The sequence below is a fragment of the Molothrus ater genome, chromosome 2 (assembly GCF_012460135.2).
Source record: "Molothrus ater isolate BHLD 08-10-18 breed brown headed cowbird chromosome 2, BPBGC_Mater_1.1, whole genome shotgun sequence".
NCBI classification, from domain to species: Eukaryota; Metazoa; Chordata; class Aves; order Passeriformes; family Icteridae; genus Molothrus; species Molothrus ater.
Window position 1 is genome coordinate 4,602,649 of NC_050479.2, and position 18,642 is coordinate 4,621,290.

The 18,642-nt window shown below is 42.3% G+C and overlaps 1 protein-coding gene across 1 annotated transcript in view; it reads left to right on the plus strand.

Annotated features, from left to right (window-relative positions):
- Positions 1-10,819, plus strand: part of BACE2 (beta-secretase 2) — a 57,463-nt gene extending 46,644 nt beyond the window's left edge. The window contains exon 9 of the mRNA XM_036385543.2: positions 4,430-10,819. Within this exon, the coding sequence (XP_036241436.1) occupies positions 4,430-4,683 (254 nt within the window). The 3' untranslated portion in view covers positions 4,684-10,819. The remainder of the gene's footprint in view (positions 1-4,429) is intronic.
- The last annotated feature ends 7,823 nt before the right edge of the window (positions 10,820-18,642 follow it).

Sequence of the window (18,642 nt, forward strand, 5' to 3'; positions counted from 1 at the left end):
TGCTGTGCATTAGAGCTGCTTTGGTGAGAAAAATAACCTGAGAACCATAATAACAACACTGTGGTGTTAGTATTGCTCCCTGCAAACACAGGGTGATCACTTCACGTAATTCTGCCAGAGAGGAAGAACTGAGCTTGCTGAACAGAACTGCCACTGGAATTTCCATGAGCTTGGACATGTGATTACACCCAGCTGGTGCTCCAAGCCATTTCCTCCTGGTCTCCTTGTCCACGTTTTCTGCACATGTCTCACCAGCATCACAGGAACTCGGCTTCCTGAGGAATCAGCTGAGACAAGATGCACGGAGCTGCCAGATCCCACTCACATGAGGCAGATGACATTTTGCTGGATTGTGCCAGTGATGCTGAGTTTCACTCCTTCACAGCTTGTGGTTTCCATATTTAACAGCACTTGGATGAGAGAGCCACGGCTGTGAGTGCAGGATGAGGGATGGAGCTTCCCGTGGAGGCCAGCCCTGCCCGCCATAGCAACTGTGTTCATGGCATTTATTTGGAGCCTTCTAGGCAGCTCGTGGGCATAAATTAAACTGAATTACTGGTGGCTCCAATCTTCAGGAACAGAGGAATGTTAAAGACCATTCAGTGTGGCTTTGCAATGACTTTTGCTCTCTTAGTGCGAACATTAAATTAAATCAAATTGATTTTCTAAGGTGTTGGAGCTGTACGTGATGAATACACAAATTATGGGAACAGGACTAAACACCTTAATTTCATTGAACTTCCAGGTTACTTTTCAGACTTGGCTAGAGATGAGAACTGGCTTATCCCACATTACTCTTTGCACCATTTTCATTCTCCAGGATGTACCAAGAATGAGAAAAGTTAGATAGCTGCAAGAAGCTCTTCCATTGCAGCTGAAAATTCGCCTTTTCCTCATTACATGAAGCCTTTTAAGACTTATTCAGACAAATAATTTTGAGTTGCCTGTTGATAACCAAGTGTTTACAGGATGACTAGGACAGGTTTTTGGATCAAGTCCCTTCTTGAGACAGGATGTTCAGATCAACGAGTTGGTTTTAGTGAAGCAACCTGGAAATGTTCAAGGCCAGGTTGGATGGGGCTTTGAACAATCTGGTCTAATGGAAAGTTCCCTGCCCATGGCAGGGGGTTTAAACTAGATAATCTTTAAGGTCTCTTTCCAAGCAAAGAAAAGAAATCAGGAAAAAATAAATAGCCCTGTGGGAAAAGAACTGGGGTTTTGGTAGGCCCTAAGCTGAATGCCAGCCAAGGAAGGTGAAAATGAAATTACATAACAAAGAGCAACATCTACCAGGGACATTCAGGAACATTGGACATGAGGAGTATCTTTGTCACCAGCTGGGTGGCACAGCAGTGAAACAGGGTCCCCATCCTTGGGGTTTTACAAGGCCTGGCATAAACCTGGGATAAATCTGCAGCAGAACTGATCTATTGATGCTGACAGTCCTGCTCTGAGTAGGATCCTGGTCTAGATGACTTCCAGGGGCCCCTTTCAAGCTGTACTTTACATTCTATTATGAATTTTATCTAATTCCAGGTTTCCTGCTTTTATAACCACCCAAGTGGGTGAGCTAGCATGTGTTGAGTTCTACACAAATGTTAGAAAATAGCATTTTTCCAGAGGCGACTTTTTTGTCCTGTAATTATCAACAATTAAGAAAATCTCATTTATTCAAGGTTATACAAGTACTGTAGTTAGGTACCAGCAGATATTCTAAAATAATGCATCAAAATCCTCTAATTCACCTAATGTGTAATATGCTGTGTGTGTGACTGTTAGTTTATGTTCAGGGCTTCTTTGAACAATTTAGGCAAATTTCCTCTCAATTTCCCTGGAGGTGGAAGAGTGTGAGGGAAAACTTTTTTCCCTTTTGGAGGGAAGAAAGCAGAGGCTGTGCTGCTATCAAGCATTCTCAAAATGCAATTTAAAATGTCAGCCACTATGGCAACAGTTTTGTGTTGTCTTCTTTAATAGGAGTAATCATTGTGCTGGAGCCAAATAATGAGTAATTAGACTGTTTATTTTCAAAGCTATTTCCAAGGTGGAAAATTGTACTGCTTTTTCTTCCCCCCCTGCCCCCACTTCTTCAAAATACAACTAAGTAATGATATTTGGGTCTTGCATTTGAAATTGGTGTTAAATGTGGTTGAGTTTGGTGTTGCTGCAGAACTTGATAGAGACAAACCAATGGTGTGAGGGGATGAGATGTCCAGAAGAAATAATTGCATAAGAAGTAATTGCAAAGTGCAATCCTGGGGCTCTGGACAAAAAGGATTTCTTCCACAGACCTTTCTAGGCAGAATTTTTACCATCTAATGAGTTTGGGGAGTGGGTGTTTGGTTATTCACCAGTGCCAGGGTCCTCGTGGGTGCAGCCTCGGGTGCCCCAGTTTGCTCTCACAGCATATTCCTGCTCAAGGAGCCTTCCCACACTTAGGGGTGGAGAAAGGGCTGGTTCAGATGAGTGATTCCACAGAAAATTCCTTGTTTGGGCATTTTGTTTGTTGTGAAGGCTGGTGTCCCATCTGATCTGTGAGTTGCAGCCTCCCATTCCCTCCACCAACACAAATGGGGCTGTGAGGGACAGGAGTGAGGGTGCAGGATTGCCCCTTTCAACACCAGCCCACAATTGAATTGGATCAAATCTAACAAAACCTAAATCTTCATATAATGCAAGGTCTTGTGAGGCCAGGGACTGAATGACAGCCAAAATCTATGCAGCTAAAGCAACCAACTTATTCTGAATTTTTTTAAAAACCTGAAGAACCTTAAAGGTCACCTTTGCAAAATCCAGTCTCCCTTCCTCCTTCCAAGGGGGTAGTTTATGGTAATCTCTTTAAATGTGGTTTCAGCAGTTGTGACTAAGATATGTGAAAACAAGAGATGCAGTTTTTAGTAGTGGGATCACTTCCAATCAGGCAAGAGTGTGCCTGTATGTAAAATGTGTGAGAAACAGACAGGACAGTTAAAACTGGGGCCCTCATGAAAAAATATTCAGATGTGTCATGGAAGTGGCTGACTAGAGAAGTGAATTATCACTGCTTCTCGCCTTCACCTTGTCATCATTTTTTGAGCTGCTGGGTTACTTCTCCTGGCCCAGCTCTGTTGCTCCTTCATGTCCCTGTTCCTCACTCCTGACACTGACCTTCCTCTCATCCACTCCCTTTTTGTGGACATCTGTCACCCAGCTCTCCTGCTTCACCTCCCCTTCCTTCTGGATTTTCATCCACAAGAGGGTCTGTGCTGCTTTCCACACTGCACCTTGTGTTTAGGGTAAAGTCCTTTCAGGTGTCTGTGAAGCTGATGAACCTTCCTGCTGCTCCCTAAGAAGACAGCAAACACAGAAGATCAAAGAATCACCTGAGGTGCTTTTCCAGTTTTTGGAAATGCCAGAAACAAGCAAAAAACTGCCCAGGCCCTGCCCTACACCACAGGTGGATGTCGTAGGATATTTAAATGGATATTTTTGAAAGATTAGTGAAGAGGCAAAGAAGTGATCCAGTGGTTTGGGCTTTGACTGATTGAAATGTCTGTCCTCTCCTGGACAGCCTGTGGAGGTGTGGGAGAGTTGTGGTCTCCTTATGCTTCAGAGTCCCTTTTTATAAACATGGGATTCTTGTGTTTTGTCTTGGTTTGAACAGACAGGTGTCTGCTAAGGAAGGCAGGAGCCTCCCCTGAAATGGAAAATGTAATCCCCCTCCCTCCAAATTATTATAATTTTGAAATTAAAAGGCTCTCAAGCAAAGATATGGGAATAGGAATAACAGTTCTTTATTAGGAAAAAATAAAAATAAAATAAAAATGCACTGATACAAAACAGGACTGATGGAGTCAGAATAAAACCTGTTCCCCTGTGTGTCATGGTGGTGGCACAGCCCCATCCCATGGGGGCTCAGCCCTCCTGCAGTGCCAGCTGTGGCTCTGCTGGAGCAGGGATCCTGCACAAGGGGGGAGTTTTCCTCTGCAGCTCCAGGGCTGCTGGAGATGGGCCTGGGCTCCCTCTGGCCATGCAGGGCAGCAGAAGCTGCTCCTCTGGCAATGCACTGGGCAAAGGCTGCTGGGCTGTCCCAGCACCTCAGATTGGATCCAGGTAGGAATGCTTGGCTCCTCCCCTGGGCGCAGCATCTCCCCATGGGATGATGGGATTGGATCAGCCCTGCAGGGACACTCAGTGGCCATGGACAGCAGAGATCTCCTGGAGGTAGGATTGGCTGTGGGAGAGAGAAAGAAAAAACTGCCCCATGGACAGCAGAGAGCTGCCCCACAGATAGGAATAGAACGCACACACCCATTTCTAACCTAAGACACATTTTTATTGCAATGAGAAATGTGGTAAAACCCGAGTGTGTTGAGATTTATGATGACAGAGAGATGTACAAGTACTTTTTACCTGATGTCTGCCTGATCCTTTCCTTTCTGTGGCTCCCCAGAAGCTGACGGTGCGCCCGTCTCTGAGATCGAGGGCCCTTTCACCACGGCAGACGTGGCCAGCAACTGCGTCTCCAGCGTTTCCTTCCACGAGCCCGTGCTCTGGATCGCCTCCTATGCCCTGATGAGCCTGTGTGGGATCATCCTGCTGGTGCTGATCGTGCTGCTGCTCATCCCACCCCGCTGCCAGCACCGCTACACCGACAACGACGTGGTCAACGACGAGTCCTCCCTCGTGCGCCACCGCTGGAAGTGAGAGGCTGGATCCCCAAAACGGACTTAAAAACGGGACCAAGGACAAAGAGCTCTGCCACGGGGAAGAAGCCAATGCCTCCTCAGTCCCTTCTACGTTCCTAGAAAACGCTGTTGAAATTCCCACCAAATCCCCTGCATCGTGACTTTTATAGCTTTATTTTCTAACACCGGTTCTGAACCAAAGCACTGTTAACCACCTCTGAAGTGCTACGGTACTGGATTTGCTACTGCAGTACAATGAGCCTTTATGCTCTCTACAGTACCTTCTTTAAAAAAAAAATGGAAAAAAGTTTAAAAAAAAAGATAGAAAGCCACACCATGATGTTCTTCCATTGTCTGAACAAAATTGTCCATCTCTCTTTCACAAAAAAAAAAAAAAAGGAGCTGTCAGTATTTTCTAACTAATCGAGCCCTGACTGTAGAAAAAGAGAAAAAAAAATAATCTTTCTTATTAATTGCATTAAATGAATACTGCTTTCTGTTTACATCAGTTTATTTTGAAACTGTGCTTATGGTTTGGGGGAGGGAGAAAAGTTAGACTTAAGCAGCAGAGAAAAAGCAAGGGAGATCAAGAAGAAATGTTGGCTTGTGGTTTCTTTCCCTCAAGATCACTGCTGCCACTTGAGAGGGTCGCCCTCCCTGAGAGCTGTAACAAAATATAGTCCAAGGTGGTGAAAACTGGGAAACAAACTTGTTCAGCCTTAGAGTAAAACAAGACTACCTCTCTTAATTTACAAGGATGCTACCACTGGTGAGTGTGTGGATTAGAACTGGTCTTGAAGCACAAAAGATGCTCCATACAACCAAATGGAACTACTTGGCTTTGAATTTTTTGGGATTTTATAAAAATCAATACTTCATGACTTTCCACTTTGGTGCACCAAAAAAAAAGAGAAACCTTTCAGTTTCCCCCCTCTTGTGTGGGGTTTTTGTCGGTTTTTTCTGAGTTTGATATTTAGAAAAGGCTGATCTGCATATGTATGGACAGACAAGACAGCAAGGTCTGTGTTCTGCTGTATTTCTAGAGGGAGTGAAACAGAAAGAAAACAAAATAAGAACGACACCTTTTCAGTTTGTTTTAATTTGGCTGAACTCAGCAACCTAGAAATTCAAAGGAGAAGCACCTATCTTTATGGACAGGCTGTGAAGTGAAAGTCTTTATGCTGGCTTGTTTTTCAGCTTGAGGTGTTCAGTTTGGCATCAATCAAATGAAAAGTGTGTGTGTCCTGCCTGGCTGAAAACAAAGACGTAGTGGGACTGGAAACAATAGTGGGAGAGAGCAGGGGAGGGTGTATTTGACCAGGCTTCCATTCTGCAAGTGCAGATCATCATGCTGAGGTCAGAAGAAGGTGTTTTCTTTGCAGATAGGACAATTTTTCTTTTCTTTAGTTGCAGGCTTCTCTGTAACACTGGCCTAAGTGTTTGGATTGGAAAGAGAAACAGTACAGGCTGAGGATTTTTTTTTATACATTTAAAAAAAGGAAAAAATACTCGTTTTCTTTTTGATAGCAGAGCAGTTTGCATATCTGTATGGGAAATGAGGAAATTTTAAAAAAAGCTTAGCTCTGAATTTCTCAATCCCTTGCCTAGACAATTTTCTGTCCAAAATCCCTTCATATAGCTCTGTGATTCACACTGCCTCTGCATCTGACTCTGCATGGAATAAGGATGATTTTTTTTTTCAGGAATGGTGCATTTACAGAGGTGCACGTCATGTGTGTGAAAATAAAACACTGTGGGTTTTTTTTTTTTAAACTAATTTATGTCTTTCATGTCATAACTGGAAGTGCCTGTGGTTTTCTTCTCAATTCTTGCACTTTCAGATTGCCTGGCTCAGTAGAGTAAAATAATTGATGCTGTGATCCAACATCTGAAAATGATTTCTCGTGGAATTTGAAGCTGGAAACAGGAAGGAATTTTGAGCTTATCTCCTTCTTCCTCTGCCTCTTAGTTTCTAAGAGGAGAGAAATTGTGAATTACATGAAATAAGCCATAGAGCTTAACTGTTTTCTCAGTGTTGTATTTTCCATATCTCATTATTGATATCTTTTAATTAAGAGTTCCACGTCGTCCTCCTGGCTTTGGTTTTACACATAACAAATAACTTCAGAGTTGTATTCCTCCTTTTTCTACAGTATGGCAATAGAAGTTATGCTTCTGTCACTTGTTTCAAACAGAAACACCATATGGATTTTGGATGGATCGTGTTAAACAATAAACCCTCTTTCAATTCAGAAAGTGAAAACAATTTGTATGCTCTTAAAAAGTTTCATCACTGCTCCCCTCACCTCAGAACCTCCCATGTCCTCAGCACAAAGAGTTTTAGGAAGGAATTTATTGGGACAGGTTCTGAATAGGCTTTTTGAAGAGATTTCTTCTGAGCTGGTGAACAAATTTTTGTTGAAAATCCCACCAAATACCCTGCATTGTGACTTTTTGGATTTCGTATAAAAGATTTAAGTATTACCCTTTCCCTTTGAATGTCCTTGGTCAAGATATCTTAAGGGAAACACTTGAATTAAGAGGAGCAATAACCAAGTAGAAATCCTGATATATTCTTCAGTTTTTCTGGCATTCCTTCACACTAAAAACGTGGCTTGTAGTAAAAATGCCATGAGTGACACCTGTGAGCAGCACAAACTTCATCTGGGCTTGTAAATTGATAGTTACAGTGGCAGAAATTCAGGTGAGCATTGCTTTGTTGCTCTGGCAACAAGGAGAGCAATGGAAACCCTTGAGGGTTCATTTTTAGCCTACAACACATTAAGAAAAATAATGCTCTTGAGCAGTTTTGTATGGAAGATGAAACACATGATAGACTACACTATAACCAAGTGTAGTCACTTGGTAATACATAGTGATCTCTTTCCCTGATATATTTCAAAAAATATATATGTTGTGAGATATATTATGCTCCTGTTAACCAAATTCAGGTGTAAGAATAAACCACACCTTAAGAAGAAAAGAAAAAAAAAATTAAAAAAGGGAAGAGGAGTGAAAAAAACCCAGAGTATTGAATAAAGATGATACAGAAAAATATCCTTTATTATGAAAGACAGGATGCTCCAAATCACAGCACTCCATCCCTTGTAAGAAATATCAATATTTCTTGCTGACCCAGCTCTCCCCTGATGGGAATGCAACACCACGTCCCAGGAAAGTGTCAGAAAGCTGCATTTCCCTGGCTGCAGCCTCGCAGGTAATTCGAAACCATCGGTGCCATGGCCAGGGATTGGAGGGGGTGTGGTTGGAGTTCCAGTGGTTAAACCCGAGCCCAGCCCTGGGAATAGGTTAATTCTATCCCACTGCCTTCGCAAGTTTTAGAAATATTGTCGTGGGGTTTTTTTGGAGCAGTTTAAATGCCAAAGGAAACAGATGAAGCATTTTAATAAGGCTTTTGTTCAGATGCTGTAAAAGCAGTTAGGTGAAGGGGATTGTTCTGTTTTTAAGGTGAAGGATTGTGTTTAGGATGTACATGTTGGATCAACCTAAATGCAATGTATCAAGGGGTTTTGGTATCTCCTGTTGTCAACAGCTGTAAAATTAATCAGCGAAAATCAACCTGATCCAGCTCCTTGCTGTGCATTGGCTGCCTTTGTCTTACTAAAGGATGAGCCATTTGTCTACCAAGCTTTTCCTTTTAAATATTAAAAGGCTTGTGAGAGTTGCATAGCACTGCACATTGCCCGAGAGAGAAAGAGAGATCCTTAAATTTTCCAATATTAAGAAATGATTGTGCTGCTGGCAGTTTTTTTGATTTCCATAGGGGTTTCCAACAACTGGGCTGGTGTTGGTTGTCATATCCTCATCTCAGACACAAATAGAAATAGCAATATCAGTGATGTAATGAAAGGTGTTGGTAGAGTGACCTATGGAGGTGCAATTAAAAGGAATTACAAAAAGAAAAATAAATAGGATGCCTTTAGCTTTATTAAAATTTTCAAGAACATAACAGATTGATCCTTTTCAGAAAAGGCTGTGCTTTTTTTACCAAGACATTAGTTCCTGTCAGACTTGACTCTGATTGATAAATTGTTCATTTCTGGCTGCTAAAGTCCTTGCTGCTGTTGAGAGAAGTGAAGACAGGTTGGTAACAGGATAGGAGCAATCTTCTGAGCCAGTTAGATTTGCTGGCTTTTCAGGCTCAATTAGGTGCTAATCCAGCATCCTGGTTATGGAAATTATTCCCTCTCTTTGGGAATGCTGGCAGAAATCCTTGCCTTCAGCCAAACCCCTGGGTGAGGTGGATCCAAAACACAAAAGCCACAGAGAGAGACAGCAGCTGCTGCAGGTGCAACATCCCACAGTCCCCATTTCCTTTGGCAAGGCTCCACCTGCCTGAATATTTTGGAAACCAGCACTCCAAGGTGCCTTTTGGTGCTCCTGGGAATTATCCCCTCCCAGGTGAACACAGCACACAATCATCTTTGGGTAGGATCATTGCCCAGCTGCTGAATATTCCCCTCTCCATGGAACCCAGTGCTGTTTCTCACCCCCAGCAGTGGCATTTGGAAGCAGCAGGACAGGAAATCATAAAACATGCTGATATCAATGACTGTGCAGTGGTAATATAAGAATGGTTTGTATCTGCCTGGATCTTTGTGGTCAGGTAGTCTTTGAAATACTGCGAATTTTAGATTAGACCATGAAGGCACACACAGAATTTCTTTTGAGCTAGGCAAAAAGTAAAACACAAAAGGTAAGTTTTAGAATTTAAAAAGAAGTAGCCCTCAATAAGTGTTCTCCTCCTTTTTTTTTTATTTTCTAACAATCACTTAAACATATTTTAGCATAGTTGCTGTCCTACTAATTCTCTGGTTATAAATCTGATTTTTCTGATTTGTCTTCTAGGCCATTCACTCCTTTTCATTCCCCCCCCCCAAAAAAAAGTTGCTAAAAGATTAAGGCCTCCATTTTCCAGTTTCAGCTTTCTAACAAAAAATAGTTTTTTCTTGTTTATCAGTCACAGACCTGTCTTAAAGTAGTTCCTTAATGCTTTAAAAAATAACTGTAGGTTGAAAATACTTGCAGTACCATTAGGAGAAGGATTGGAGCCAGAACTTTACCTGTGCCAATGGTCCCTGAATTTTACTGTGTGCCAAGAGCTCCTTTGTGCATTTGACTACATTCCCTGGACTTCTTTCACATCCTACTTGGAAATATGCCCTGGTCCTGCATATTCTCTTTTTTCTCCAACCTCAGGAAGTACAGAGGTGGAGAGCAGAACCACAAGGAGCTGTGAGAGCTCCATCCATGACATTTTTTGTCCTAAAAACTCCAGGTGAGCAACTGAGTTTGCTCTGATTTTACAGCAATGTGTATTTAGACAAAACACTTGAATAAAGGACATTGTTTGTAACAATCCTCCCATCCTGTCCCACTCTGATGAGGGAAATTTTCACAGGGCCAAGTCAAACCTGCAAAGGGCATGTTTATTCCTGTGTTTTCGGAGAGGGATTATAGAGCTGAATGTTTAAATGGCTGTATTTGCAGCATGGTTGTCCTTTAGAAAATTCTGTGGTAAAAAAAAAAAAAAACAAAACAAAAAAAAACCAGAGTTGAGAATGTTTAGAGGTAATAAAAAGAGAGCTAACAATTTCTTGATAGCACAAAGGCATGGATTATTGCAATATGTGCTGGAAAATTGCTTTGGTAGCCAATACTCTGTGTGTGCATAAAGTACACAAAGTTCAGTGTTTAAGACTTACCTGCAAACAGGCAGTTCACATTTTTTATTGCAAATTTTATATGGAGATGCAGAGATCTTTTAAGGCTTTTAACACTACAATAACTGTTCTGTTATTTAGGAAGTGTGGAAAGGATTTCACCTTTAAGGTCAACTTACAGAGGCATTTCTTCACCTGTTGTTTTGTTTTGTTTTGTTTTTATTAGACAATGTTTTTAACATTGACTGAAAATAAAATGGGATCAAGCTTTGGAACAAAGGGGTATAGTCTTTCTAATTCAATCTTCAGGTTATGTTAGGATCTCTATCCCACTTACTGTCAAGCCTCATTACTCAATTTTCCAAAAATTGATACTTTGTACTTTCAGGTCTTGCCATTTTCAGATAAACACTATGTAAAAAAAATCAGATTTTATGCTTCGTAAAATAAATGATTAATTCTTTCAACCTATTCTGTGTGTCTTTTAAAATCCTGTTAAGAAGAACTTCAAAGCTGATAAATTATATCTATCCAAATTCCTCCTGTGACTCTCTGGCTGTGTAGATCCCATCTGACCTTGGCAGGATGGGGAGGCAGCCAAGTTTAGCTCTGAGGTGATTTTTCCTGTTTATTCCCGAATTACAGATATTCCTGCTTCAGCTTTTCATTTCAGTAAGGAGCAGAACCGAGCAGATAAAGCGTGAAGCTGAGAAGGTGGAGCTGCTGATGGTTTAGGGTCACACTTGGGGCAGCTCCTGCCCTGGGATGCAGATGGGAAGGGACCCAAATCCCTGTCCCCGTCCCCAGTCCCTGCTCCGCGCTCTTCCCTCACCAGGTGGAGCCCAAGCGGCGTTTTCCAACTCTTGGAAACCTGATAGCTCAGGTTTGAGCTTTTCTATTTTCACATTCTGTGCTGCTTTAGTGTGCACTTCTGAGCTTCATATTCTGGGATGGTGAGCGCTGTGCACAGAGCAGGGAGACAAAACAATTCCTGCTCCAGCTGGGCACCAAGGACAAATGATCCAAATCTCAGCCCCAGAGCACAAACCCCGTGGGCTGGAGAGAGAAAAACAAGCAGGGTGGGACTGCAGGGGCTAAAGCTGGAATGGGACAATGAACTGCAAGATGCAAATGGAGCAGAACTGATCCCAGGGAGAGACCCCGTGCCCGGCCGTGCATTTTGGGGCCATTTTGGTTCATCTTGGGTGCAGCCCTGGCTGGGCTCTGGTGCTGCCCAAGGTGCATCCATGGAGGCCTTTGAATAAATCCCTGCTTTATTCTTTAGCTCTGTCCAGCCTCTGCTCTGAGTCAGCCTGCACAAGGCATCAAGCCCTTTCAGGACTTGCTGTTTTTTTATCTGAATTCCCTTAAAAGTTCCTTTCATTTTCTTTTTTGAATATCCAACCTCAAAGATCCTTAGCTTAGGGTTTTCTGATCATTTATCATCTTCCTCTTCCCTCCACTTAAACATCTCTTTAAAAAGTCCATTATTTTAAGCCCTGAGCTTTCTAAAGGCAGCACGGTGTATTTATTGTGAATGCTGTAAATTTAGGGCATTAGTCAAGTAACATGGAGTGGCACCAACTGTTTAATATCTTTCCTTCAAAGCTGGAAGGTTTTGCTTATTTCTGTCCAGATATTCAGCGAAGCCTCTCCCTTACTGCCACAGAAGTTATGGATGCTGCATCCCTGTAATGTTCAGGTGTTGGATGAAGCTCTGAGCAACCTGTTCTAGAGAAAATTGTCCCTGCCCACATCAGAACTGATGATTTTTAAAATCCACTTCCCAATCATTCCATGATCCCATTGTTACACAGCTCTGCTCACAACTTTTCATTCTTTTTCTTGTTCTTAAACTTCTCTTATGCTTTTGAAATTACCATCATCTTCAGAGTGTCCTCAGACTTCAGGCTCATTGAATCCAAAACTGTAAAACTGTTTATTCACACTTCCTTTGTGTCACGGACATATTTTATGAAAAATCCTTTTGCTACGATTTTTTCCCCTGAGAAGCTGAGAGGCCTCAGAAACAAAATGTAACCAATGATTATCTGCTGCTGTGGAATGCAACAGGTGGATCTCGGATTGTGGTTGTTTCTAATTAATGGCCAATCACAGTCCAGCTGTCTCAGACTCTCTGCTCAGTCACAAGATTTTATTATTCCATTCCTTCCTTTCCTTGCTAGCCTTCTGATGAAATCCTTTCTCTATTCTTTTAGAATAGCTTTAATATGTCATTTTCTTTTAATACAATATATATCATAAAATAATAAATCAGCCTCCTGAAACATGGAGTCAAAGTTCTCATCTCTTCCCTCGTCCTGGGACCCCTGTGAACACCACCACACCCTTGCTCATCTTTGCCCATGAAAACTGGCCTGGTTAGACAAAACAGCCTTTAAGTTTGTGTGTGAAACACAAAAGCACGAATTTGTTGCAAGAATACAGCTTTCTTTTGATAATGACAGTGGAGTGTACACAAATACATGGAGGTTGGCAATGTAAGTGCTCTGTGTAATTTCCAGTACAATGTGTAATTCTGATGGCCACCTAAACAGTAAACATTTACTATTCTCCCCTTTCTCTACCAAAACAAACTCTTTAAAAATAAATGGCTTGTGGTTTCTTTGGTTTTATTTTTCCTTGTAGAGGCTGACAAGTACCACTTTCCTACACCTTGACTCATCATCTGTTTGGATGGGGAATTCAATAGCTCTCCCCAAGAAATACAGGTTATTGTAAAGAATACAGGGATCTGTGCTACCACTGCCTACACAAATATTAGAGTATTGATTTTTACAGCTGTTTGCTAGATGAGACTGCTTTCTATGAATAAACAAGGTATTATGTTTCTTCAAATTCTTTTCATGAACCCAGAATTGTTCTGAAGTACTATGAGTAAGAATACTATTTACTTTTCCCTCAAGTGCTTTTTAATTGTAAATTTAACCTTACTTTCAGCTTTCTGTATTCTTATTGAATGAGATTATTTTTATTGTTGGACAACTTGAACATTCTCTAGGCCTGTGGTTTATACTGACTTTTAACTGCTGATTTATTTTTGACTGCTGGTGTATCCATCTTCTATCTGGATCAAGTGCAATTAAATATATTCTCCATATGTTTCTCTGGATTAACAAAGCAGAAGAAAAACACACAAATTAGCACCACCTTTGTTGTTCAGCAGGCCAGAAATACCCCAGACTCACAAACTTCACAGGTTTTCCAGCTTATCAGCTGAAAGTAATCAATGCTTGCTTTTTGCCCTTTGTTAAATGAGCCAAGATCATTTTTGCATATCTTGAGCAAGGTGACTTTAATCCTCTATATCCACAAAAGAAGTATCTAAAAGTTCTCATCTTGTTTTAAGTATATGGTCCTGGGTTTCATAAAGACAGTGAAGGTATTAAAAAAAAAAAAAAAAAAAAAAGGAGACTAAAAAAACTAAAAAACTCAAAGAAACAAACAAAAACCAGAAAAAAACCAAAAATCAACAGTAATTTTATTACAATAGACATTTACATCTCTATTTCTCTATGTTCTCCTTCATGTCACCACCACACAGAATGCTGAGTTATGGCACAGGCACATGGTGAATTATGGGTGAGTTAAATTATGGCACAGGCACATGGTGAATTATGGATGAGTTAAATAACTGCTTTTCCACACTGCTGCCCCTGTTGTCTTTGTGCATGTTCTTGTCTGCCCTGAGTCTTTGGTAAAATTAGACACTAGTTGCACATTTTTTGTAGGAGGTCTATTTTCTTAGTTATTCTGAGCTCTACAAGCAAAGATTTAGTCCAGTGTTCTCTCCCTGCCTTGCTAACTCTGCTTTCCTTTTAAATCATTAAATTCTTTGAACTTGTCCTGGCAGGATTGAAAATCCACTGCTGGCCATTTGTGGGCAAGCAGAAAACACAAATGAAATTCTTACAAGGGCTGGAATGACACTTCTGCTCATTTGCTAGTCAAGTGAGGTGGATGCAGAAAATCTCTCTGTTGGTGCCATGGTTCAAAGGGCAAGCAGGAACTTGCTGGTGTAGTTTTAACTGGGTTAGACCATAAACTTTCACTGCTGACTGGGTTTTGTGGTGATAAGACAAGAGTAAGACCTTGTAGATGCATTCAACTGCTCCATTCAGTGTAGTTTGTTTCCTGAGTAGATTTCCCATCCTGCTTATCACCAAAGGGCCTTACAGCCTCACACGAATTGAGAGTGCAGATTAATATTTTGTAAGTTTTTCTCTAAACTTTCAAATTACAGAATGAATGTCTGCAGGATGAAATCAGAAATGATTCTTCAGAAGGATTTTGCACCCCACATCTTTGATTAATCACTAAAGAAAGAAGTGTAGCTTGGTTTTTTGCGGATACAAAAGAGATACCTGAAGTAAAACATTTTAGAGTTTCCTCTTCCTTAGGCACCTAAAATCCCCTCAGTCACTGGATCCCTGGGATTTGGCAGGCCAGCAAACCAGGATTTCGAGAAAATGCCTGGGTGTAGTTCCATGTAGTTTAGGCAGCAATGAAGAGGAACCCTTTTTTGTGGGTAAAAGCAGGCAAAATTTCATTTTTTCCTATAGACACTGATGGCCAGTGAAGTGGGTTTTTCACTGTATTGAGGTGGTGACAAAGTTCCTAAGGGCTTAAATTTTTTCCCCATGGAATCTGTGACCCACCACTACTCATAAAATAAATTTATTTCAAAATTAAATTATTCCAACTCCTAGTTAATATTCCTCGGTTTAATAAAAATATATTAATTTTTAATTTGGTTACCATACAGTGTTTTGGGGTTAGAGCTGGATTATTGTTACTTTGAGGGCTAGAAGTGCAGTCTTCAACAGTTTCAATCATTTATTAACAGAGGCATCATTTTCTGAGTTGCCAGCTTGCAGGTTAACACTTCCTGGAGAAGTAACTGCATATTTTAAAAAGTATGTCAGCCTAATATTGTCCTTAACTTCCTCTTGCCATCTCATAACTCTTTTTACTTTCTGTCCAATGCTTCTCATTGCTTAAGTTTATATGTCCCATGTTTCCTCTAATTATTCACACACCCAGGTTTTGTGGGATGTTGCTTTTGCATTTGCAAGCTCCCGTACATTTGAAAATAACCTGCAGCAATTACTCCCTTAGGTTTTACCTGCAATTTCCAGGGTATTATAATATACCACTCGCAGACAAGGACAAGAAACACCTCTCCTCCAGGGACTGCCAACATTTACAGCTTTCAGCAGTGCCCTGGGAGAAATGCAAAAGCCTCACTCTGGCTGCAGTTCTTCCATGAGCACTCCTGCAGGATTTTATTCATTTGTTTGCTGAGCTAAACATAATTCCTGTGCATCATTAGAGGCAGAGGGAACAAAAGAGCTTAGTGAAACTAAATCTGAGAGATTTTAAGGGCAACTGCAGAATCACTGAGTAGTTTGAGTGGTTTTCTGTGGAAACCCAGTGCTCAGGGGAGCACTGACTTTGACCCTCATATTCATGGAGAAAGTTTCCCAGACTTCAAGATAAACCAGAATCTACAAAAGTGTGAAATAGATTATAGAGAGCAGTGTAGGTGTATCACTTGGTGAGAAATTGAGGTTTTGGGATTTTTAGTGTGTCGTGGATGGAAGCAAGATGGAGGGCACAGGGTGTGGTCCTGGGTTTCTTCCTTCTTCTCCATGGGTTTGGGTGGCATTTTGTAATTGGGCAGAAAAGTCCCCATTGCAGCTCTTTGGGATCAGTTATTGGGGTAAAAGGGAAAATAATCCAGGTGTCAGTTCTTCATTGGAGAGTTTAGTCTTAAAAGTCCTTGTACCAAGAGATTGTTGCCAATTTGTGCCTTCTAATGAAAAGCTGCAGAACTCACAGCAGTGAGACTGTTTTACTGATAAGAAATAATAAACAGCTGAGTCTGAACATGAAACATCATCTCAAGTGCCTTCAATCCAGACCCAGAGAAACCCATAACTGGTACCCCCACAGTTCTCTAAATGAAAATTAGTGACCCAGCTACCCCAGCAGGAAGGAAACCCCCAGGTGATGGTGCACAACACCTGGCACACAAGAAAAGATGAGCCAAGGGTGGGCTGGAGCTTGTGTCATCCCAGAGCTGTGACAAGGGGGGGAAAAAGGAGGAGGGGTCTCCAATGCAAACAGACTCAAAAAAAATAACTGGTTCACCTAGAGAATGGATCCAAACTCAAAGAGAGTAGGTTTAGGTTGGATATTAGGAAGAAATTCTTCCCTGTGAGGGTGGTGGGGCGCTGCCCCATCCCTGGAAGTGTCCAAAACCTGAGTAACCTGATATAAGGGGATGTTCCCTGGCCATGGAAGTGGGGTTGGGAGCAGATGATCTGCAAGGACCCACGGCACAGAAGGGGAAGGAACAATAAGGAGGAGAGGAGAGGAGAGGAGAGGAGAGGAGAGGAGAGGAGAGGAGAGGAGAGGAGAAAAGAAAAGAAAAGAAAAGAAAAGAAAAGAAAAGAAAAGAAAAGAAAAGAAAAGAAAAGAAAAGAAAAGAAAAGAAGGAAATGAGTGGCATAGGTGCTCTCCTGTCCCGCGGGCCAGCTGGGTGTTCTCTCTCTGCGGAGAATAATTTAAAGTTGTTTAACGGGGCGGTGCGGCGCTTACAGGCAGCCGCTCCCCTTCCCGCTGTCTTCCCGGTGCTGGCAGGGGGAGGCTGCGAGAGGGACGAGGAGGAGAAGGAGAAGGAGAAGGAGGAGGAGGAGGAGGAGGAGGAGGAGGAATAATGAAGCTGACCCGGCACTGTGAGTATGATGCACCCCGATGCCGCTCCGGGCGGGATGAAAGCCCCATAGCCAAGGGGAGGGGGCAAGAGCGCTGATGCCAGCTCAAAACCCAGCTCTTAGTCTGGAAAAAGTCATGCTCGAGTCTTAAATATATCCTCTTTTTTTTTCGGTTTTTTTTTCCTCTGTTCGAGCCCAGCTGCGTGCAGATGGGTGTGTATTAGCGAGGTGTGGCTGCGTGGGGGCTTGGAATCAGCTAAATACAGAATAACCCAGAATACTGGGCTTACATTTAGTGATTTAGTCGTTGCTAAGAGGCACCTGAGGGTCAAGGGAAATTGAGAGTTGCTGAAAGGTGGAAATGCTGACAGAGGACCTGCGGGAAGGGCAGGAAGCTCTCTCCAGGGAGAGGATATATTGGGATAGGGAGATATTAGGAGAGGAGATAGGATTTTTTGGGGAAGGGTTTTTCACCCAGAGGGTGGTTGGGCACTGAACAGCTCCCCATGGAAGAGAGGAGCACTGAAGGGTTTGAACAAGGCTGTCAGGCACAGGGTGGGATAGTTGGGATGTCCTGTACTGAGCCAGGAGTTGGACTGGATGATCCTTGTGGGTTTCTTTAAACTCGGGATATTCTGTGATTCTGTCATCTTTTCCTTATGCTCTGCTGTTTTACATGTCCTGGCACACCTCCATCCTGACTGTCCTTCTCCTGGCTTCTCTCTGCCACCTCCTCTGCCTGGCACCGTGAGTATTGTGAGTGTCCCTGCCTCATGACAGTGACAAGATGCAACTCTCAGGGAGCTCCTCCATGGCAGAAATGGAGTGAGGAAGGCACAGCAACACCTCTGCAGCTCAGTGTCCCCATGTTGCTCCTCGGTGCTCAGCAACCACTGCCTCCAATATCAACAAAAGTACAATCTGACTGTCCTGCATGTAGTCTGCACTTTGTGTTTTATTGTGCTTTAGGGTGCTCTTGATTATCTTAACTTTGTCTGAGCTTATGGCTTTGCTGTTAACTCTGTAGAAGTTTGCACAGTGGAGAAACCCAAAAATGAATGTATGTGTGCAGGATAAATAACCTCAGTAAACCTAAGAGAGCCAGCTGGACCCAGCAGTTTGGGTCAGTGAGGTCTCTTGGTGCCTTCTGAGTCCCAGAAAGCAAAACCAAAAGTTGGTTGGCAGTGAAAATAGTCTGTGAGTTTTGAGAACCAGGTACAAACTATGCAGGAGAGTTGGGAAATGTAATCCTCGAGCCTTAAAAGGCATATTTCAAAAAATGCTTAAGAAGCTTGTGTTCTAAATAAAATACAGAATATATTCTAGGTTCACAGAACTATTCAGGTTGGGAAAAACCTCCAAGATCATCAAGTCCAGCCTTTGATCACCACTCTGTGAAATAGAGAGTAACACTGAGTGCCACATCCAGTTGTTTCTTTCACTCCTCCAGGGCTGGGCACTGCAAAGCTCCCTGGGCAGCCCCTGCCAAGGCCTGAGCTCCCTTTCCATGGGCAAATTGCTGCTGCTGTCCAAGCTGAGCCTGCCCTGGCCCAG